Source organism: Myotis lucifugus, unplaced genomic scaffold (genome assembly GCF_000147115.1).
Source record: "Myotis lucifugus unplaced genomic scaffold, Myoluc2.0 scaffold_45, whole genome shotgun sequence".
In the NCBI taxonomy this organism is placed as follows: Eukaryota; Metazoa; Chordata; class Mammalia; order Chiroptera; family Vespertilionidae; genus Myotis; species Myotis lucifugus.
Genome location: NW_005871093.1, coordinates 6,137,220 through 6,159,891, shown reverse-complemented (window position 1 = coordinate 6,159,891; position 22,672 = coordinate 6,137,220). Strand labels below are relative to the sequence as shown.

Sequence of the window (22,672 nt, the reverse complement as noted above, 5' to 3'; positions counted from 1 at the left end):
ATCCAAACTAGGTCTGGGGCGGGACAGATTTCACCAGTTACAGAGAGGCAGATGTCACACTTATTCCCCTATGAATGTCCCAGATATTAGGATTACATGTCCAAAAACCAGTATCTCTACAAGGTTTAAAACAAGTGGTCCCAACATTGCTGGGAGAGACAGTAAGAGCTAAAGGAAACTAGTAGAGTCCTGCAGTTTGTATAGCATGAGAGTGGTTTCCCTCAACCCTTAACAAAGGGTTTTGCTGCTGCGACAGGTGGAAAATCCTTATTTTTAACTCACTCTGAGTTTCACAGAGGAAGGTAACTTGATTGAATCTTTTCCACAGGGTGCTCCAAACTATAAATTCCTATTCTGGTTTATTCTAATAAGAAGTAGACCGATCCCTTAATCCCTGTTTAAAGGGCCCTTGTTTATTGAAGCCATAAACTTTGGGCAAAGGATCATAAACACTCTGTAGCTGGGTACAGACATGGGGTGGGTGCAGGATCAAGAATTGGCACACAGAGGTATTATTATGAATCTTGTCTATTTTCCTTGTAGGTATATTCCTCTGAGGCCCCTGTGCTGAGACCCCCCCCCCTTCCCCATCTAGTTTCCACTCTTCTCCATATCTGGAAGAAGGGGTAAAGCATCACCCTTGCCTTGGGCTGCCAGCTGGGTTTGGCCAGTGGGAGGCACTATTAGGAAATCAGAAGATGGAAGAGATAGAGAGTAAGATCTCCCAGTGACTGGTGTTTTACCTCAGGCCACAGCTCTTGTCGGGTGCCTCCTTTCCTGTGACTAGAGCTCCCAACTGGTTCCAATATAGCTCCCCTGCCTGTCCTTTCAGGTACTGGTGACAGCTTCCCACTGTTCTTCACTGTTAGTGCTTCACCCTCCTTGGCTGGTCCCTTATTCTAGGTCACACCTTTGCACAAGTTCCTTCTTCAGCTCTCAGTCAGCCCTTCCAGGGTGCAATTCCTTTCCTTCTGCAGCTCTGACTGATACATCCTCATGACCTCCAAACACCCCCATACATGATCCTCATCTATTGTCTTTATCTCCCAACAGGGCACAATTTACTGATAGCACCTCCTAGGGCAGTGATGGCGAACCTATGACACGCGTGTCAGAGGTGACACGTGAACTCATTTTTTTGGGTTGATTTTTCTTTGTTAAATGGCATTTAAATATATAAAATAAATATCAAAAATATACATCTTTGTTTTACTATGGTTGCAAATATCAAAAAATTTCTATATGTGACACGGCACCAGAGTTAAGTTAGGGTTTTTCAAAATGCTGACACGCCGAGCTCAAAAGGCTCGCCATCACTGTCCTAGGGTCCAGCCCTCAATTCCTTCTCCCTAGGTGCCTCTGTTTCTACCCATCATGTGCTTTTTGGCCAAGCCTATGTTGACATTGCTGTGCCTAGAATTAAAGTCATCTCTTCTTCATCAACATGCACCCCTATCATGCTCCTCTACTCCGTGTCATTTCCACATGCCCAGAAACAAAGCCTCAAAAACTAGGTGACAGTGAACCTCTTACCAGAGGAACCCATGGGGAGCCACTCCAAAGTCTCCCATGTGGACACAATTTAAGAAAAGGTGAGCCCTAGCCAGTTTGGCTCAGTGGATAGAAGGTCGGCCTGCGGACTGAAGGGTCCCGGTTCGATTCTGGTCAAGGGCACATGCCTGGGTTGCGGGCTCGATCCCAGTGGGGGGCATGTAGGAGGCAGCCGATCAATGATCCTCATCATTGATGTTTCTCTCTCTCTCTTCCTCTCTGAAATCAATAAAAAATATATTAAAAAGAAAGAAAGAAAAGAAAAGGTAAAACCAGTGTGCTTGCTGTGCAAGGCAATTCCCCCCATCACATAGCCACCCTTCAATCCTTCCTCTTACAGAAATTCTGTTCCCATGATGATCTGCCTCCTCTCTCCCAGAATTCCTTTTGTCCAAGCCTATTCACTAACCTCTACAGGACAGAACTTTCCTCTCTCCATTCTAGTGCAGGCCCTCATGGTCTCTCACCTATTGCTGGAGTCTCCCCATTGGTTCCCTCCTTTCCCTCTCCCGCCAAGATCCCATCCACACAATGCAAAGCACAGGTCTGAGCAAGAGCCTGCCTGCAAAGGCCCACCCACTCTTTCACTTCTTTACCGAATATGTGAATTTTTATCCAAAGCTCTTAGTTAACATTTTTTTTCTGTTGTTTTTTTTTTGGTTAAAAATTGTCTTTCTTTCTTTTTTTAAAAAATTTAATCCTCACCAGAGGATATATTTCCATTGATTTTTAGGAAGAGGAAAACATCAAGAATATTGATCCGTTGCCTCCCATACGAGCCTAGGAGCCTAGGAGCCCCACTGGGACCCAACCCCAGAACCCAGGTATGTGCCCTAGCCGGGAGTTGAACCCGCCACCTTTTGGTATAAGAGACGACGCTTCAACCAACTCAGCCGCTCGGCCAGGGCTTAATGCCTTTCTTTACTTTGAGTTTCAAACCTCCCTCCCCCCAACACCAAAATTTACGGAGATCTCTTTCTTCAGCATCTCATTTAGCATCACATTTCCCTCCGCCTGTCGGTACCTTGGCTGACGACTGAGTAGGACGGGAGGGGTGGCCCAGAACTAAGGAACGTGTCCACAGGGGGTTCTACCAACAATACGTTCAGGCCAAGTCCCGATGAGGAGAGGTTTGGGAAGAAGGTGCGGGAGGTTCCCACTGACCCAGCCCAGCGCTCCAGGGGCTGCGGCGGTCCCTACAAAGGGGATCGGCAGGGAGTCAGAGCAGGAGCAGGACGAGGGAGGAAGCCGAGGAAACTGGGTGGGAATTGCCCCCCAAGGTGACCAGGTCTGGCAGATGCTGACCCATCCTGCGGGAGCCGGGCCTGGGGGCAGCGCTTCGTGGGGCTCCAGCCGCCAAGCCGGTCCGTCCCGCGATCGCAGGTCCCCGGACCGAGAGAAGTAAACAGGGTATTCCCAGGCGAGCCCCGAGTCCTGCGGGAGCCCGACTCCCGGCCAGGGTGACCTCCGCCCACCGCGCGGGGACCTCGCAGCGCCGGGGGCCGAAGGAGAGAGCGGCTTACGAAGGGTCAGGGCCTGGGGCGCGGGAGGGGGCCGCGGAGAGCGGTGCAAAGGCAGGGGAGAGGCGGGCCGGGCAGGTCAGGGCCTCCCCAGGCTCCGCCCCCGCCCCGCCCCGCCCCCGCCGGGGGCTGTGGGACCCAATGATGGGCAGACCTCCGGGCCGGTCACCGCGCGTCTCGGGCCGCAGTGCTCGGGCGGGCAGGGCGCGCCGGGGCTTCGGAAAGGCCGGGGCGGGCGGGGAAGCCTCCGGAGGGGCGGGGCCTCGGAGAGTAGCAGCGCTCCCAGCCAATGAGAGGCGGGAGCCGTCCCGTTAGCGCCGGATCCCGGCGGGTCGGGCGGGGCGGACGGCGCCGTGGGGATCCCGGGGCGGTCGAGGGCCCCAGACTCCGCTCCGCGAGGCAACATGGACCGGATGGCCAGCTCCATGAAGCAGGTGCCCAACCCCCTGCCCAAAGTGCTGGGCCGGCGCGGGGTCGGAGCGGGGATGGAGGCGGCGGAACGGGAGAGTTTCGAGCGGACTCAGGTGAGGACGGGGGATCCCGGGGCGTGAGTGGCGGGGGCATCCCGAGAGCGCGGTGAGCCGTGGGGGCTTTGAAGGAAGTAGGGGTCTTCCAGGCCCAGGGGAGGACGGGGCCGGGAGAGGGGGGCATCTCGTGCGCGGGTCCAGGCGACCCGGGAAAGTTGGGGACCGGGACCGGGCATCCCCGCTGGTCTGGGGGAAAGGGCAGGGCGGCTCCGAGGAGCTAGCGGGACCCGTGCGGCGCAGCAGAGGGGAGGTCCCGGCGGGGCCGTGCCGGGTCACCGGGGCGGCGACAGGGGGAAGAACCGAAAAGCGGCGGCTGGAAGGAGTGCCCTAAGTCAGGGGAGTGCCTTGGGGAGCCACTTGGAGACGCAAGTGTGTGCTGGGTTGGAGATGTGAAGGGTCGGGAGCGTCTCCTTCCCTCTCCATCGCTTCTCAGTTGCATTGACATCCCCCCACCCCTAGTGCTCCCTTCCTCGTGCCTCCTGCTTGGCTCACACCACCCCCAGCTGTCGGCCCTCGGAGGCTGGGCCGCAGGGGTCTGAGCGGAGAGAAGGAATGTAGGAAATGTGAAGTGTGGCCGAGCTTGGAAAGTGACCGGGGGCTGGAGGAGGGGGCGGCCAGGGGCAGGAATGGAGGTGCTGGTAGGATGAGCCAGCTGCCCAGGGGTGCCCAGAGACCTGACTTGGGGTTTTGATTTTATCCCCCAAGAGGTGCCTGACAGCTAATAGGCAGACTGCCCTGTTGGTCCAGCCTAACCAGGGCTGGGGGCCAAAATGCCTCTATCATCAACAAAAAGCCACAATCCATTTTTACCTCAGAGTTTTAATGCCTGGTGTATTGATTTGACTGAATCAAGCTGATGTGTTTATAGTGTTCACCAGTTCGTTTGTATGCAAACTCTAGTTCAAAGGGTGCAGCCCTTCTTTTAATCCCAGTGCCAAAGCTGTATGGGCAGATTGGTCCTCCCTCCTCTCGGAGTGGAACCTTTGAAGAGCCAGCTGGTCTTCCACTGCCAGAGGCTGGTTCCCCTGCTCTCTTCTGCTTTCCCCTCCAAACTTTTAGGTAGAAAAGATTGTGAGGACCCGACTGAGTGTTCTGTCTGTGGACTCTTGCAAAGACTGGAAGCTTTCCACCCCAGGGACTTCATCCTCTCTCCTTTCCAGCCACCTCTGGCCACGGAAGGTGTGTCTGGGTGATGTAAAGTAGGGAGTGTCCCCTCCCTGGGTCCTCCTACCCCAGGCAGGATGGGAGAGATCGCCATTCGTTTCTGCCTCCCAGGGTCCAGCTGGGTTTGTGGCTCATTCTCTGGCTTTGTGGACTGGACTGCTGAAAAGAAGGAAGCTTTCTATGCCCGTTTGCTGTGGGTGTGACTGCCTCGACTAGCTGCCTGGTCACATGAGGCTTCTTGCCTCAGGAAACAGTGGATATCCTTCTTCTAATTCTTCTTTTTCTTCTTCTTTTTTTAAGATGGAAAAGGAAAACAAATAGGTGTTATTTTGTGATAACCCATTCGTTCTAGAGTCTCAAATAAGTAAAAAACTGGAGCAATAGAGAAATAGAATTTTGACCCATTATCTAAAGTGATGAAAATTAGGTTTGTGAAAGTTTCTACCCTTGAGAGAGTCTAGATTATTCTGTGGAACACTTGTAAATGGCTAAATGTGTCCTAGTGTTGGGGGATAGTGTGGGAGTGAGGAGGTAGTCTGGAGCAGTAAAAGGGAGTTTTTCTATTAGGGGGTTGGAAAGTGAAAAAAGAGAGAGAGGGAGAGAACAATCCTAAAACTTAGCATTAGTCAACCTGCAAAAATTTATTTTGTTTAATGATTACCTATCAAATGTATTATGAGATATAAAAATAAGTTAGAAAAAAATCTTTAATGAGTTAAGAGACCATGAGAATCAGCCAAGGTGTAGTGTTAATTGTAACTAATTAGTGTTTGGCACTGTTCTTCGTACTTTATTGTATTACCTTCTTTAATCTCTACAAGAACCTATTAGGTGGGTATCAGCCACATTTTCCAGGAGGAAATTGAGGCCCAGAGAGGTTAAGTAACCTGCCCAAAGTCACACAGCTGGAAGTGGTTCCAGCCTTTAAGCACCGCCTTGTGTTGCCTCTGACTACTGGGCAGAGTACTGGCATTGGAGCTAGAAGAAGTCTGAGTTTTATGGCTGGGCATTTAGATAGGCTGTATGGCCTCAGGCAAGTTGTCTAACCTTTCTAAGCCCCGTTTCTTTATTGTAAAACAAAGATAATACTTTATTGTGGGGGTTAATTTAAATAATACGTGTGAAGGCATTTTGTAAACTGCAGAACACTATTTCAGTGATTATTACTATAATCTGACTGCGGAGATAAGACATAAGAAAGCTCAGTATAAGTAATCGTGCAGGTCGTGATTAGCTCTTCAGTAGAGGGACAGAAGTGTCACTAGGTAATGTAATTACCAAGAGCATGTGCATAAAGCACAGGCTGGGGTTGGGAAGAGGTGGGGAGCCCTCACCGAAGACTGAACCCCTTTCAGCATGAGTTAGCACTTGCTGAGTAGAGGGGACGGGAAGGGGATGGGGCATCCCAGGAAGGGGGGGTGGCATCAGGAAACATCTGGAGGTGAGTGTGGATGACGGGAATTGGCTGAGGTGGAGATAGGAGCACGATTGGCCACTCTTACCTGCTGCCTCATACTGTCACCATTTCTGTGTTGCCCTCAGTAAACGATGAGTTTCCTGAGGCAGGACCGTGCCTTGTTTTGCCTGTGTCCTCAGATGCCTGAGGCTTGTGTTAGTGGCAAGCTGGCTATAGTCAAGGGTAGAAAATGACGGGTGAGCTCCAGTAGGTAAGCCCTGGCCTGAGTGGGTTACTCAGCTCTGGGTTACAGGGGACAGATGTAGTTACTGGATGTTTTTCCCTCCGCATCTCCTCCTGGCACAGCCTTGCTTCCTACAATCTCAGTCAGGAGTCTGCCCCATGCCCATCAGAGAACTCTGACTTCTTTGCCTGCCTTCCAGTCAGGCCAGCATCCTGGCTGTGCCCTCAGACCATCCTGGTTTGCTCACTTCTGCTAGCCTCTTCCAGGAAGCCTTCCCTCCTCAACTCTCATGGTCACTGGCCCTGCCGGTGTAGGACCTCAGACCCACCTGCTGCAGCCCCCATTTCCAACTAGACCCCTGGTGTGTTCCAGTCCATCACAAGCAACCTCAGGCTCTAGGGAAATGAAAAGTTGCTGTTGTCCTCAAAATAGCTGCTGTAATAATAATCCCTTGCCTGGAGCATTTTACAGCTTATAAAGCATGTTTTAGCTATCGTTGGGTTATTATCTCCCTCACTTTATGGATGAGAGCTTGGTGACTTCCCCAGGACCACCGGTTGGTGAATGAAAGGGTCAAAGTTCAAACCCAGGGTTCCAGGTTCCAGGTTTCGGGCCCCTTCTACCACATTGTCCTCACATTGCCAATTCCAGAGGACGACTTTGGAATGAACCAGGAGGGCTGCAGCTCACAGACAAAACAAGATGCTACCCTGCTTGTATTTACTTAGCCAGAAAATAGTTTTCTCTGTGGTTGTTTAGTTTTCTCCATGGTTGTTTAGTTTTTTTTCAACATCCGTTTAGGGCACTTACCATGGAGGGGACACAGAGATGAGTGAGATAAAGAGACCAGCCCCAGAGATGCTCATGAGTCAGCAGGGAGGTGGAGCGGTCACTGCGGGGCTCCTCTGCATGGAGGACAGAGGACCTGCAGCACCAGCCTCACTGAAGTCCTTACCCGTGTAGGACCTGCTGAATCAGAGGCTGCGTTTCAACCAGAGCCCCGGTGGTGCTGTGCACACTGGAATCTGAGCAGCTTTGCTCTGTGGCAGGTGAATGCTGGGATCAGAGGAGAGAGGTGGGGGCTCTGGAAACACAGAGGAGCCCATAGAGCAGCGGTTCTCAACCTGTGGGTCGAGACCCCTTTGGGGGTCGAACAACCCTTTCACAGGAGTCACCTAAGACCATCGGAAAACACATATATAATTACATATTGTTTTTGTGATGAATCACTATGCTTTAATTATGTTCAATTTGTGTCAATGAAAATACATCCTGCATATCAGATATTTACATTGCGATTCATAACAGTAGCAAAATTACAGTTATGAAGTAGCAACGAAAATAATGTTATGGTTGGGGGTCACCACAACGTGAGGAGCTGTATTAAAGGGCCGCGGCGTGAGGAAGGTTGAGAACCACTGCCGTAGAGAGTAACGATGCCTTCAGGTGGAGCCAACCATAGCGTACAGGATCCTAATGAATCATGTGCTTGGAAGAGCCAGGAGATTTGGGTTCTAGAGAAGAAGAGAGAGAAACAGATACTTATTGAGGGCCTACGAGGTACTAGGAACAGGTTAGGTGATTTCTATCCATTATCCTATTTAATAGCTTAGGCTGAGAGAGGACAAGTGACTTATCCGGGGTCACACAGTGAGTAAAGAGCAAAGCCAGGGCTTAAAATTAGACAGCCAAGTCCTCTTCTCCACGTTTAAGTCAGCGTGTTTCTGCCACCGAGTTCATGATCTGCAGCATACAATCAACCTTTGATTCTAGTTGGTATTGAGAACGTAGACAAGACACGAACAACTTCCTTTGTGCCCATGGTTTGTACTCTTTTGGTTTCCTCCTACTCATACTACTGATAATAGCCAACATTTACCGCGCTTACTATGTGCAGTTGGTAAAGGCCTCACACAAGCCATCCCCTTTTAATTCTTGCAACAAGCTTACGAATTCTAATCCCTATTTTTAAAGATGAGGAAATTGAGGCTTACGAGAGGTTAAGACCTAGCTCAAGGTTCTGAACTAAGTGACAAAGCTGGGACTCAGACCCAGGAAAACCAGTCCCAGAGCCTGGCCTTAACAATTCCCATCCCGGTGTCACTGCCTGGCTCCCTCTGGCTGCCTTTCTCCTTCCTCCTTCCTCCCCTTAATGGTTGGGGTCCTCAAGATGCCATCCTCACCCCACTTCCTCTGCCCTCACCACCATGTGATGGTTTCTGTTCTCATCTCCGTGACGCCAGCTCCCCACATCTCCCTCCTGACTTCCTACCCTGAGTGACCGTTTCCCATTGGACATTTCCCCCAGATAAACTACACATGCCCCAAACACATGCCTCTGATCGCCTGTGTCTGGTTCCCATCGTTTCCTTGGCATCAGTTAGCTCTGAGTTTGCCTTCCCTCTTGCCCTCACAGTCACATTCTGTTCTGTGACAGTTCTCTTGTTCCTTCGCTTCTCACAGTTCCTGCCCTTATTACTTGTTGTCTACATTGTTGTAATCCCGTCCTCCCTGTCCCTCTCCCCCAAAGAGCCTGGTGCCTGAGGGATTGTCTCTAAAGCCCAACACTGCTTCTATAATTTCCTGTTTTCAAGTACCTTTGCTGGCTCCCCAGAGACCCTGCATGATGGGGCACCATCAGGGTCCCCAGTCCCTCTCAGGCCTTAACTTACACTGGCTCCTTCCACTAGGCAGCCCCGTGGTCTGGTTCCTGTTAGATCATGTATTCAAGTGAGCAGGGGCCCTTAGCTACTGTATGTCTCCCATTCATCCAAGCAAGCCCACATCTTGGCTTCCCTGTTAGACTGTAAGCTCTTAGGGGCAGGGTCTAGGTCTCAGAGCCTTGCATGAGGCAGGCAATGTGGCCTGTTTGCCAAATGTGTGAACCGAAAACATTGGAAGATCTACAGGGAGCCTGGGCACTAAGGCAGGCCCCCTCGTGCAGAGCACTTTTCCTTTGCACATTTTAGAGATTCTCCCTCTGTCTCCTTTGATTTCTTCAGTGATTAATTCTTACTAAGTTTCTGCCCTGTGTGCCATGCCTGTGCTCCCAGGGTGCCATGGGAGCCCCTGCCCAGCTCCTGAGAGTTAGGCTGGAGAACCCATTTAAGAGAAAGCCTGCAGTCTAGAAACAGAATGTGGGCTGAAGGCCATTTATTTGAATTTCTGTAAAGTTTGGAATACTTTATTTTTATTAATTTATTTAAATATATTTTTATAGATTTCAGAGAGGAAGGGAGAGGGAGAGAGAATCATTAATCGGCTGCTTTCTGCATGCCCCACACCAAAACCCGGGCATGTACCCTGACCGGGAATCGAACTGTGACCTCCTGGTTCATAGGTGGACGCTCAACCACTGAGCCACTCTGGGCTGGAATACTTTATAAGCATTCCTCCAAACATGGTCTTGGCTTTCTCAGGGCTTCTTTCTGCTTCAGGTGGGACCTTGCTGAACTAGAATGTATTACCAGGAGGGGAGAGTGACTGGCTGACTGTACCCCGGCACCTGGATGTGGCTGACGGCCGTGGTGTGTGCAAGTGCTGGAGTTTGCATCAGGGCCTGAGAGAGGTTAGGACGAGTGCAGAGGAATATGAGAGCCCTCCCCGGGAGAATATCTGGCTCTGCTACTGAATTTCTCATTTCAAAATTCAGGAGGCTGGCAAAGATTTCTGAAGGCTCTTCCAGCTATCAAATATTTTAGCTTATAAAACTCCCGTCAACAGGCTTTCACACTGTGGAATAGGATTTGCATTTCTTCTGAGCTTTCAGCTGCTGGCTTGAAAAGTTTCCAAATGCCCCCTGTGTGTGGAATGGGACCAGTGATGTGGGGCTCAGGAGAGGATGCTGCTGCACCCCAGGAAGGGATGAGGCGTGGTTGTGGGGCCCAGGAGAGCAGATCCCTGGTGCCACTTGGCTACTGCAAGGGTCCCTTGTCTGTGAAGCACTGATGAGCGCCTGTTTATATTCCCCATCAGTTGGCGCACTTATTTCACTACCTCGGGACAGAGTGCTGAGGAAACCTGGGCACGGGGCAGGGAGCAGCCTGTTGCAGCGGGCAGCGGGCTGGGGGCCAGTGCTTTGCCTGCATTCAGAAGGTTGATGGCCTGGATGGATGCCCACCTCAGAAGGGAACTTGTCAGCCCCACCTCTTGGCAGGGTGGGGGCTGCTTCCTGTTTTCCTGCCCAGGCAGGCAGGGAGGAGCCCTGTTCCCAGCTGTGGGCAGTACCATTCAGGGAGAGGGATGGGGAATGAAGGTGACCTCTGGCTCGGACATCAGAAGAGAGACTAGGATCTGAAAGGCTGCTGCTGTTGCCTCTGCTGTCAGTGCTGTGGGACAACTCAAGGAGGGTCCAGGAAGCTAGTGTGGCTGATGGCTTCTGATTTAACAACAACTAACACTGTTTGTAGTTTATAAAGCACAAGTACACATAACCTTTTTTTTAACCACAGAGCAACCATGCAGTAGGCGATCATGGTCAGTTTTTAAGTGTGGACACTGAGGCCCAGAGAGCTTAAGTGACTTGCCTTAATGGCACTGAGGAAGTGGCTGATCTGAGGTTTGAACCTGGTGAGTCTAATCTCAAATTGTATACTTTCCTTTTCATATCTCCCTTTAAAGCTGAAGTGTGGTGTGGAGCTGCTCAGTTAGAAAAGATACAGAGATTTTTTCCCCCCTAGGTCTTTTCCAATTGATTTATCTGGACATTTGAAGTCCCTCACAGAAGATTTTTGCAACAAACATAACCATCAAAGTGGCTGTATTCAGAATATGTAAAAACTTATAAGAAAAAAAGAAAAAGACAACCTAATAGACAAATAGGCAGGAGGAACTTCACAAAAGAGAATTAACAAATGGTGAATAAACCATGAAAAGGTGTGCAACTTCATTAGTAACCAGGGAAATGCAAATTAAAATCACAACATGGTTCACTATCTGCCCATCAGGATAGTTGAAATAAAAATGAAAAAAACCTGCCAGTGTCAAGCGTTGGCAAAGATGTGAAGCACGAAGACGCTCATGCACTACTGCTGGGGCTCTGCAGTGAGCAGCTGCTTTGGAAAACAGTCTGGTATTATCCTAAAATTAAAGATACGCACACTCGCCCTGACCGGTTTGGCTCAGTGGATAGAGCGTTGGCCTGTGGACTGAAGAGTCCCGGGTTCAATTCCAGTCAAGGGCATGTACCTGGGTTGCGGGCACATCCCCAGTAGGGGGTGTGCAGGAGGCAGCTGATCGATGTTTCTCTCTCATCGATGTTTCTAACTCTCTATCGCTCTCCCTTCCTCTCTGTAAAAAATCATTAAAATATGTTTTAAAAAAAAAGATACGCACACTCAGTAACCAGCAATTCCACTGTAGCTGAGTACTCAACAGAAATGCATGCACCAAGAACAATATTCATAATCATATTTTGTAATAGCGCCAAACTGGAAGCAATCTAAAAGTCCATTGGCCATAGATGGATAAATAAGTTGTGATATAGTCTCTTACTGGGATGCTATACAACAATGAAAATGAATAAACTATAGTTACATTCAGCAACATGCATGAGTCTTACAAAAAAGGCAGGCCCAAAAGAACACCTTCTGTATTCTTCCCTTTATATCAGGTTTAAAAAGCAATGAAGCTCCAACGTGGATCACCCTAGGGCAGTGATGGCGAACCTATGACACTCGAACTCATTTTTTTGGTTGATTTTTCTTTGTTAAATGGCATTTAAATATATAAAATAAATATCAAAAATATGTCTTTGTTTTACTATGGTTGCAAATATCAAAAAATTTCTATATGTGACACGGCACCAGAGTTAAGTTAGGGTTTTTCAAAATGCTGACACGCCGAGCTCAAAAGGTTCGCCATCACTGATCTAGGAGGTCACTCGTCCTGGGGCTCTGACCAGGTGGCATCAAGGGGTGGGCATAAGGCTGTGCCCCAGGATGTACAGTCCCTTGCCACAACACTGGAGAGAAAGCCGGGCCTTGAGTCTGCGCCTGCACATCCCTACAGCTTCTCAGAGTCCTGTGGACAATGCCGGAGGAGACAAACCATGCAGGAAACATCTAGAAGAAAAAAAAAAAAGAAATAAATAAAAAAAGGAAAAAATAAAATAAAGGAAAACAATTAAAAACAGGCAAAGCTGCCGAAACCGGTTTGGCTCAGTGGATAGAGCGTCAGCCTGCGGACTCAAGGGTCCCGGGTTTGATTCCGGTCAGGGGCATGTGCCTGGGTTGCGGGCACATCCCCAGTGGGAGGTGTGCAGGAGGCGGCTGATCGATGTTTCTCTCTCATCGATGTTTCTAGCTCTCTATCTCTCTCCCTTCCTCTCTGTAAAAAATCAATAAAATATATTTTTAAAAAAATAAAAATAAATAAAAACAGGCAAAGCTAAACCAGTATTAAGGTGTGCTGCTTAAAACTGTAAGGAATAGCCCTGACCAGTTTGGCTCAGTGGATAGAGCGTCAGCCTGCGGACTCAAGGGTCCCAGGTTCGATTCTGGTCAAGGGCATGTACCTTGGTTGCGGGCACATCCCCAGTAGGGGGTGTGCAGGAGGCAGCTGATCGATGTTTCTCTCTCATCGATGTTTCTAACTCTCTATCCCTCTCCCTTCCAAAATCAATAAAGTATATTTTTTAAAAAACCTGTAAGGAATAAAGGGAATGATTACCATAAAAGTCCAGAAAAAAGATTATCCTTGCGTGCAGGGGGAGGTTAGTGATTGGGAGGGTGGCACAGGGAGCATCTGAGGTGCTGTCTTCAGTCTGTTTATTGGCCTGGGTGGTGGCTTATGATAATTTATTAACTGTACAGTACATTTTTGTTTTGTGTCGTTATCTCTACTTATATTTCAAAATACAAAAGATTTAAAACAAAACAAAACACCTCCTCCTAGCAAATAGGAGACAATGTCTTGAGGAGGCTAAGAACCTGCCACGTACATATTTGAGGTCTCTCTCAAATACAGCCTTTACTGTGAAAGCATTTCTGATGCTGGCCTAGAACTGGAAAGCTTTTGATTTATGAATCATGCATATACAAGCATCTTCCGAGCACTGCTGTAACATGCAGCCGGGAAGTGGAGGCCTATCATTAACCCACACTGAGCATGTTGCCCTTGGCTTCCGTTCATTTGTTTCATGTCTCCCTTCCTTAGTGGCAGATGGGCTCTACGTTTCTCACCCAGGTTTTAGCCAGTTGCCCCAGCATCTAGTAGAGGGCTTTACACCAGCTAAGGCTCCGGATGTCCGTGAAATACAAAGTAAATTAGGTGGTGAAAAGTTCTTGAATGAGAGAAGAAAGGGTGTCTCCAGGCTCAAAAGAAGCACATTTGAATAAAATCAAAGACCTGGGTGGTGGACTTTTGGAATACAGTTTCAAGTTTAGCTCATGTTGCAAAGATTTAGATTAAGTCATGCATAATGGAGCGATGAGGAGCCACTATGAGAATGTAGGAACTTGGGGAATGTCACCTGTGAACATGGCAGAAAGGCTAGTCTTCTCACAGTGGTTCTTCGAGGTATTTGGCCGTGTGGTCCATGGGGCCAGCCCATAATGCAGTTGTTCTGTGTGTTATTATGTCTTATTCTCCTCTCATATGTCCCCTCTCCCCTTTTGGGCTGGAAGCAAATGCCTTCTCTGTTTGGTTTTCCTTGGATGTATCTTGACTGATGCTATTTCTTTCCTCCCATTTTCCATAATCCTTCAGAAACACAGGCATGAGCTGCGTGGTTTCTTCTCTGAGCAAGATCCAGGGCAACTTCCCCTAGAGCAGTGGTTCTCAACCTTCCTAATGCCGCGACCCTTTCATACAGTTCCTCATGTTGTGGTGACCCCCAATTTCATTGTTACAAATTGAACATAATTAAAGCATAGTGATTAATCACAAAAACAATATGTAATTATATATGTGTTTTCTGATGGTCTTAGGCGACCCCTGTGAAAGGGTTGTTCGACCCCTAAAGGGGTCGCAACCCACAGGTTGAGAACCGCTGCCCTAGAGGAACAGGTCAGCCCAGGGCTCCACTTCTCCATGCTTGGCACTTAGTAGACATTAAAAAAATCTATGTTGAGTTCCTTATTCATCTTATAACCTCAGGTTCCTGGCGCAGTGTCTAGCTCTGAACAACTCTTGATAAGGGTATGTGGGATGAAGGGTAAAATATTTTGAATAAAGAACTGAATGGGCATCAGCCATTTTTGGTCCCAGTTCTGAACTGTGAGCCCTGATGGGGCTGTGAATTTGGGTTCTCATGAGCACATTGGGAGCCACCAAAAAGAACCCTGAAGAGACCAGCTTTCTGTTGTAACTGGGTGGTTCTCTGTGGACTTCCTATTGAATATCAGCTCCCTGGCTCATGCTTGGAAGTGGCTTGAGATCTTCTGTTTCCTTTGAGATCCTTATTCCAGATGGGACCTTAGCAGTTACAGTCTGGACCCATTACTGCTAATAAGAAAAACCCAACACACCTAACCTTGAACTCTATCTCTTGCCACACGCTTGATTATTCTCCTTTGTTCTCAGATTTTGAGAATTTCCATTTATAAGCCACCCCTGGCCATTCCAGCTGAAATTTTCCCAGTCACCCTTGACACCCCTCTAGTCTACACCCCTGCAGCTCCTCACAGAGCCCTGGTGCTGCTGTCTCCTTGATTGTTCTCCATCTCACTCCCATTCCCCCACCACTACCTCTGCCTTATTTCAGCCTTTCATCTCTAGCCTGAACTGTTTATTACATGGCTCAGCTGGCCTTCCTGCCCTCCACCTCTTGAATCTACCCTTTCCTTGGTTGTGTGAGTTCTGTTTTGTTTTTTGTTTTTTAATCATCACCCAAGGAGTGAGGATATTTTTCCCATTGGCTTTTAGAGAGAATGAAAGGGAGGGGGTGGGAGAGAGAAACACATCAGTTGGTTGCCTCCCACATAAGTCCCGACCAGGGCCAGGGATTGAACCACAACTGAGGTATGTACCCTTGACCAGGAATCGAACCTGAAACCCTTCGGTCTGAGGACTGATGTTCTTACCACTGAGCAAAACCGGCCAGCGCTGAGTTCTATATTAAAGGCACAATTGGCCCTACCTGGTTTGGCTCAGTGGATAGAGCATTGGCGTGCGGACTGAAGGATCCAGGTTCGATTCTGATCAAGGGCACATGCCTGGGTTGTGGGCTCGAACCTCAGTGGGGAGTGTGCAGGAGGCAGCCCATCAATGATACTTTCTCATCATTGATGTTTCTCTCTTTCCCTCTCCCTTCCTCTCTGAAATCAATAAAAATATTTTTTAAAAAAACAAATAAAAGGCACAATTGCTTGTATGACTTCATGTTTCAAAAACCTCTGTTTATTATGCGTTACTGTAAACTAAAACTCAAGCTTGTTGGCATGACACAGAGCCAAACTTTGTCAACGTTAATGTCCCACCACTCCCCGCCCCTGCAGCCCAGCCTCACCAGGCCCTTGGCGTTCTCCCAGCATAGCCCCCTGTTCCACTCCCCTGTGTTTTCCCAGGCAGTTCTTTTCTGCTTAGAATGCCTCTTCCACTTTATTCACCTTTACGTCCCACCTCTGATGGCCCCTCCTCTGGGAGGTTTGCCCTTACTCTTCCAGGCCAATTTATTGGATGGTATTTCTGTGTGTTACTCTGGTTGTCTGTCCCACACTGGGCTATGAGCTTCCCTGTAGCTTAGCCTTTCTTTGTAGGCCTCCCCACACTAGGCACAGTGTTCAACACCCAGTAGGACCTCAATAAATGTTTGTTGAATGAGCTAATGATGCATATTAAGGATGCATGTGGTTGTTACTCTAACAAAATGGAATAGGCCCCATTCCTGCTCCAAGGTATGTGAGTATATTTGATCTGTGTCCCATTGGACTGAAACACAAATTTTGGCAACACTGGTAGGATAAAGGTGAGTGTGCTTTAGGAGTGGAGAGTTCAGTGGGAGGGACATATTTACAGAGAAAGACTTCCACATCCAGCCATGGTACACCCAGAGCCAGTGGACTGAGAGATAGCATTTCTGATCTGTGTCCATAGATGGGCTCATCAGTGTTCCTTCTGTGGCTCAGAAGCGTGAAATGGGATATGGTGGGTAAATAATGCACCACCAGCCCTACCCCATCAACATATCCACCTGTTGAAGCTGTGATGCTACAAAGGACTTTGCAAATGTAATTAAGGACCTTAAGAAAGGGAGAGTAGCCTGAATTGTCTAGGTGGGCCCAATCTAATCACCCAGTGGTCGGCAAACTGCGGCTCAGGAGCCACATGCGGCTCTTTGGCCCCTTGAGTGTGGCTCTTCCACAAAATACCGACTTCTGCGCATGGGCCACGAAGTTTCAATCACACTGTACGTGCGTGCCCGCACGTGGTATTTTGTGGAAGAGCCACACTCAGGGGGCCAAAGAGCTGCATGTGGCTCGAGAGCTGCAGTTTGCCGACCACTGGCCTAGGCCCTTTAAAGCAGAGAACCTACCTGGCTGCAGCAGAAGAGGGATGCGGCTGAGAGAGTGCATGTGTGAGGAGTCGACATGCTGTTGCTGGCTCTGAGAAGCAGGTGCCCTCCTGGAGAGAGACCTCTAGGAGCTAAGGGTGGCCTCTGGCTGACAGTCAGCAAGGGAACAGGACCTTGGATCTCTAAATACAAGGAATTAGATTATACCAATAACTGGAATGACCACAAAAGGGGATTTTTCCTAGCACTTCCAATAGGGAGCACAGCCCTACTGGCACCTTGATTTTAGCCAGTGAGACCCAGTTGGCCTTCTGACCTCCAGAACTGTGAGATGTTACATGGGTGTTGTTTTAAGCTGCTAAATTTGCAGTCATTTGTTACGGCAGCAATAACACCTACTACGGGATGTTAACAGGTAACGTATGCTCCGGGGCAAGAGGCCTAACGGGGCCCATGCCTCGATGCACAGACGGCCCACGCTTCTAAACCTAGAGGGACACTTACTATTTCATTTGTGCTCGTTGTGGTCATAGATGAAACGTTGGATTTCCACACTTGGCACGTATTCACAGAAGTTTTATCCTGGAAAAACAATTCAGCAGCCTATTCAAAACATTCTTTCCTGCTGGGCCCTGGAGTTTCTTGGTGCAGTTCCAAGTTTGAGGATCACAGATATAATTTACTTAACCTTAAACAAGTTTTTTTGATGAAGTACTGTGCTGTCTATTTTAAAAAGTGAGTGGGAAATCCCCGCGGTACTATAGGATCATGATGGTGTCTCTGCTAGAAAGAGAGCTGACTTAAAGTCAGGAAGCAGAGGCGGGAATAATGATTGGCTTCCCCTCAGGTGGGCCTGCTGTGTCCTGATACGTAGGCCCATGTGGTGGTCTGAATGCCCCAGTGTTCCAGGGCTTAGCTGCCAAGCAGCCAGCAGCTCCTGCAGCACGGGATGAAGAATCAGGAAGCCTTGTTTCCGGCAGTGGTTTTTCCTTTGGCCATGCTCCCTACCCTCTATAGGTCTTCAGTCAGGGCCTGTGAAATGAGGGAGCTTGGACAAGATTGCCCCAAGGGGTTAGAGAATTGGTGGTTCTGTGACAGTGCAGTTACTGAGGTAGCAGCCCCATCAGGGTTGGCTGCCTTTTGATTACACCTGGCCCCTGTTATTCCAGCTTTACTGTGCTGATTCTCAGCTTCCACACTAAATCCTGCTCGTCTTTCCCATCCCTAAGAGACCTTTCCTCCTGGCTGCACTTAGTTTTTATGGGTGTTGGTCAGATGGACCCATGTCCCCCTAAAGAACTGGCCTCTCAAAGTCACTCACTCAGAAGACTTACAGGACAGTTAGTTGGTCCCTTCTGCCCAGGCACCATCCTCTGCCTTGTGCTTAGGACTGCCAGGTACATCTGCACAGGCTGTGCACTCACAACGTTGGGAGTGTCTTCTCATCTGTGGTAGCCTTCCTAGTGTTAGCCTATTAGCCTTAGGTTGTAGCATATCCTATATAATAAAAGGCTAATATGCAAATCGACTGAATGGCGGAACGACCAGTCACTATGACACCCACTGACCACCAGGGGGCAGACGCTTAATGCAGGAGCTGCCCCCTGGTGGTCTGTTCGCTCCCACAGGGGGAACACTGCTCAGCCAGAAGCCAGACTCACAGCTGGCAAGTGCAGTGGCAATGGTGGTGGGAGCCTCTCCCACCTCCTTGGCAGCACTAAGGATGTCCAGCTTAATGGGCCTAAGCTGGCAGTCGGACATCCCCCGAGGGCTCCCAGACTGCAAGAGGGTGCAGGCTGGGCTGAGGGACCCCCCCAAGTGCACGATTTTGGTGCACCGGGCCTCTAGTAAAAAATATAATGTCTAGAAAAGTTCTTTGACACTAAATCAGAAGACACATGGAATGTCTAAAATGATGCCATTATAAGCAAACCTGTGGCCCAACCTACTAAAATCTATTTGACTTAGAGATGGTTGAGCTGGAAAGAATATAAGAGATTCAAGCTGGCAGCTGCAGATGTGTGTATTTGTTGTTATTATTTTTAATAAACTGAAACCTGCAACCAGGGCATAAATACTTTGGTCTTCTACCAGCCTGATTCTTGCATTGACCTTACTTCTCTGGTTTCTGTCATTATCTGAGGTGTGACCTTTGATTCAATATAGTTTCATAGAGGAAAGTGAGGCTTGGAAAAGAAAAATAACTTGCCCAGGCTCCATACTGCAAGTCACTGCCCAGATTTGAGGCAGACCCAGGCTTGTGTCTGGGTCCACGTTGTGCTCCAAGATTCTGTAGAGGGGATAAGCATGGGCTTTAGAGCCAGACAGCTCACCTGCCGTGAGTCCCAGGCAAAATGCTTTCCAGAGGCACTGGCTGGCATAGGTTACTCTGAATCAATGAAGTGGAGAGCTGTTGAAAGAGCATCTAAGTACACAAACAAGCAAAAAACACCTACCTCATAGGGTTGATGAAAGGATTAAGTGACATAATAGATGAAAAATGCTCAATGCATTCACTTCCATGTAGCAAGTGCTCAGAAATGTCAGCTCTTATTATTATTCTCTTACTAGTTCTTAGTAACATCAGTTTGGGGCTAGTGCACTATTTGGCACAGGATAGGTCTCCTGGTTTATCTGCTCCCGACGAGGCCCGAGTTGTGCTCTAATGAAGTGCCCACCCCTCCAGTGAGGAACATCTAGATGAGGGCTTGCACTGGGCTTTAGGGCACTGTTTTAGAGGTGTGCGGAACCACAGGAAGAATTACCACCGGGAGATCTCAGGATGTGTTTCCTGGGCCATGACCTGAACACACTGGCCTGCCTTTGCACAGGGCCAAGGCTAGACTGTGTGCTTGGAGGAATCTGCATTTCTGGTTCTACGGCCCCAAGAAAGACATCATGGCACAGGCTGGATCAGAGATGACTGCTAAGATGACAGAGAGCATGCAGAGAGAATTGTCTAGGCCAGTGGTCGGCAAACCACGGCTCGCGAGCCACATGCGGCTCTTTGGCCCCTTGAGTGTGGCTCTTCCACAAAATACCACGTGCAGGCGCGCAGGTATAGTGCGATTGAAACTTCGTGGCCCATGCACAGAAGTCGGTTTTCGGCCTGGGCGAGTCTATTTTGAAGAAGTGGCGTTAGAAGAAGTGGGGGGTGTCGGTCGGTCGGGCGTCGGGAGACACGGCGCAGGCGGGCTGCGGGATACGCAGCGCGGGGGAGGCGTGCGTGATTCATGCACGAGTTGAGTGAGCCCGTCAGCAGTCTCATTGTGCAGTGGTTAGTGCTAGTCGCGTCCGCAAATCCTGCGCGATAGACGAAACAAGTATACAAGACGAGTGTGGATAGGAGAGTTGGAAGGGGTCGACCTCAGCGAACGTACCTCAATCAGATTGAGGACGTTTTTAGCAAAGGCCAGCTTAGGAGTACCCTAATTAAGTTAATAACAATGTACCTACCTATATAGTTTAAGTTTAAAAAATTTGGCTCTCAAAAGAAATTTCAATCGTTGTCCTGTTGATATTTGGCTCTGTTGACTAAGGAGTTTGCCGACCACTGGTCTAGGCTGAAGCAAGGGTGCAGATGGGAGGGAAGGACACTGGCCCCAGGTCAGAACACTTGGGTTTGTGACTCCGCCCGTGACGAGTTGTATGATTTTATTTTCATTAACAGTATACCTTTACATAGTTGCAGGGGTCAGTTAGTTATACAGGCCTGTTAGCAAAAACCAGCCTTCTGCTGGCCCAGCTCTTCCTCCTTCCCCAACCATTTCCTGTTCCCCAGAAACACCAGTTTCATTTCTTTAAACTGCTTTCATTATAGCCTCTATTATGGACCTGCCATTATGGAAGATAAAGATCTACCTTTCATTCCCACATGTGCTCTTTCCACCCACATGGCAAACACTTTCCCTGACCTGTCCCTAGAATTTTAACTCTGTATCCAGTGTCAACTTGATCATGACCCTGTGAGTGCTAGGGACAAGTGAGCCCCAACTGTACTCTGATATCTTTTCCTTCCCTGCATAAATTTTCGTTAGTCCTGGAGTAATTATCCTTGTTTGCTTGGGTTTCTATGTACTTATTTCGTATTATTTATCCACAACTCTACATAATAGTACAGGCCCACAATCCCTAATCTGCTATTCTGAATTCCCAAAGCTCTGGAAACCTGAAGTTCTTTTCAGAATTTGATACCACATTTGCACTTGTCTTGACCTGTATACTTGCAGTCTTTATTATAGGCCCATCTTAGAATGAATGGTCATGATATGCTGCAAAGATATTACTATGTTTGAATAGAGGGTGTTTCCTAGACCCCAAAATTCTAATCTCAAACACACTTGTCTCAAGAGTTTGGAATAAAGGATTGCATCCCGGATTATCTACTCCACTGTGTTGTTGGGAGAATTTTAATAAGCTACCTTATGTATACAAGATGAAGCACTATGCCAGGCAAATAGTAGGTGCTTAACAAATGTTAGTTGTTATTCTTATTGTTCATTCATTGATTTTAGAATCACACTAGTAGGACTAGGAATAATTAGATTAAATATCCAAGTTCAACTTCCTATATTTATTTAATCATATGAAGTATTTTAACTTAGAATTGAAGTAACAGTTTGGTGTGGAATAGAAGAATCCAAAGACATAACTGAGTTCAAATCCTGTCTGTGCTACTTACCACCGCTGTGACCTTGGGCAAATGCCTCAATTTTTTTGCCTCAGTTTTCCTATCTGTATAACAGGGAATAACAAAATTGTCTCGTGGATTGCCCCGAGGATCCGGAGAAACTCAAGAAGGTAATGCATCAAAATAAATGACTCCTGCCAAGATACACTGAGCTGGGCACGTCACATATGTGGTTTTCTTGCCAAAATTGCATAACCTCAACTAATCACAACAAAACACATAAACCCAAATTGAGGTATGTGCTACAAAATAATTGGCCAGTGCCCTTCAAAAATGTCAAGGTCAGGAAAGACCAGGGAAGACTATGGAGCTGTCACAGACTGGGGGAGACTAAGGAAATGTGATAATTAATACAAGGTGGGGATCCTGGACTGGATTCTGGAACAGAAAGCGAACAGTAGTGGGACAACTGGAGAAATCCTAATTAATTCTGTAGTACAATTAATAGTATTGTACCAAGGTTAATTTCTTCATTTTGATGACTTTCCTACAGTTACGTAAGATGTTAGTTAATATAAATGGAGGTTGGGCAAAGATGTACGGGAACTCTGTACTATTTTTGCAATTCTTCTGAAAGTCTAAAATTATCTCCAATTAGAATGCTAAAAAAAAAAAAGAATGGCATGTTGCTTGGCAAACCTTAGTCACAACTAAGTAAATGTGCATTCCCTTGCTCCCTTGGGTCATCCTGGGGACGCTGGAGACCCACACACAGAGGGACAGGATGGAGGTTCAGAGGAGGGAAAGTATGACTAGTCCAGGCGGCATCAGAGGAGGCAGAAGGTCTGGTGACTGTTCCAAAGAGGAGCTGCCTCGTGTGGCCAGTCTTGGAGGCAGAAACAGAGCAGGGCCTTTGTGTGCAGGCTGGCGGACACACTCTGTCAGCCCCCACCTGTTGCAGTGGGCCTGGGACTCAGAGTTAAGTCCTGAGTGTAGCCAGACAGTCTTAGCTCCTGCTCCACTTTTTTAAAAAAATATATATATGTTTTTATTGATTTTAGAGAGGAAAGGAAAGGGAGAGAGAGATAGGAACATGGATGAGAGAGAAACAATGATAGGCTGCCTCCTGCATGCTCTCTACTGGGGTTTGAGCCCACAACTTGGGCATATGCCCTGACCAGGAGTCA

At 48.3% G+C, this 22,672-nt stretch overlaps 1 protein-coding gene and 1 non-coding gene across 2 annotated transcripts in view; both read left to right on the top strand.

Moving 5' to 3' along the window:
- Positions 1–3,417: 3,417 nt before the first annotated feature.
- HIP1 (huntingtin interacting protein 1) overlaps positions 3,418–22,672 on the top strand; it is a 135,019-nt gene continuing 115,764 nt past the window's right edge. Inside the window, 1 exon segment of the mRNA XM_006088290.3 lies at positions 3,418–3,595. Coding sequence (XP_006088352.1) covers positions 3,476–3,595 — 120 coding nt within the window. The 5' untranslated portion in view covers positions 3,418–3,475.
- On the top strand, positions 12,271–12,466 carry LOC111825893. Its single transcript, XR_002829130.1, has one exon. It is a non-coding gene; the product is annotated as a small nucleolar RNA SNORA73 family (small nucleolar RNA).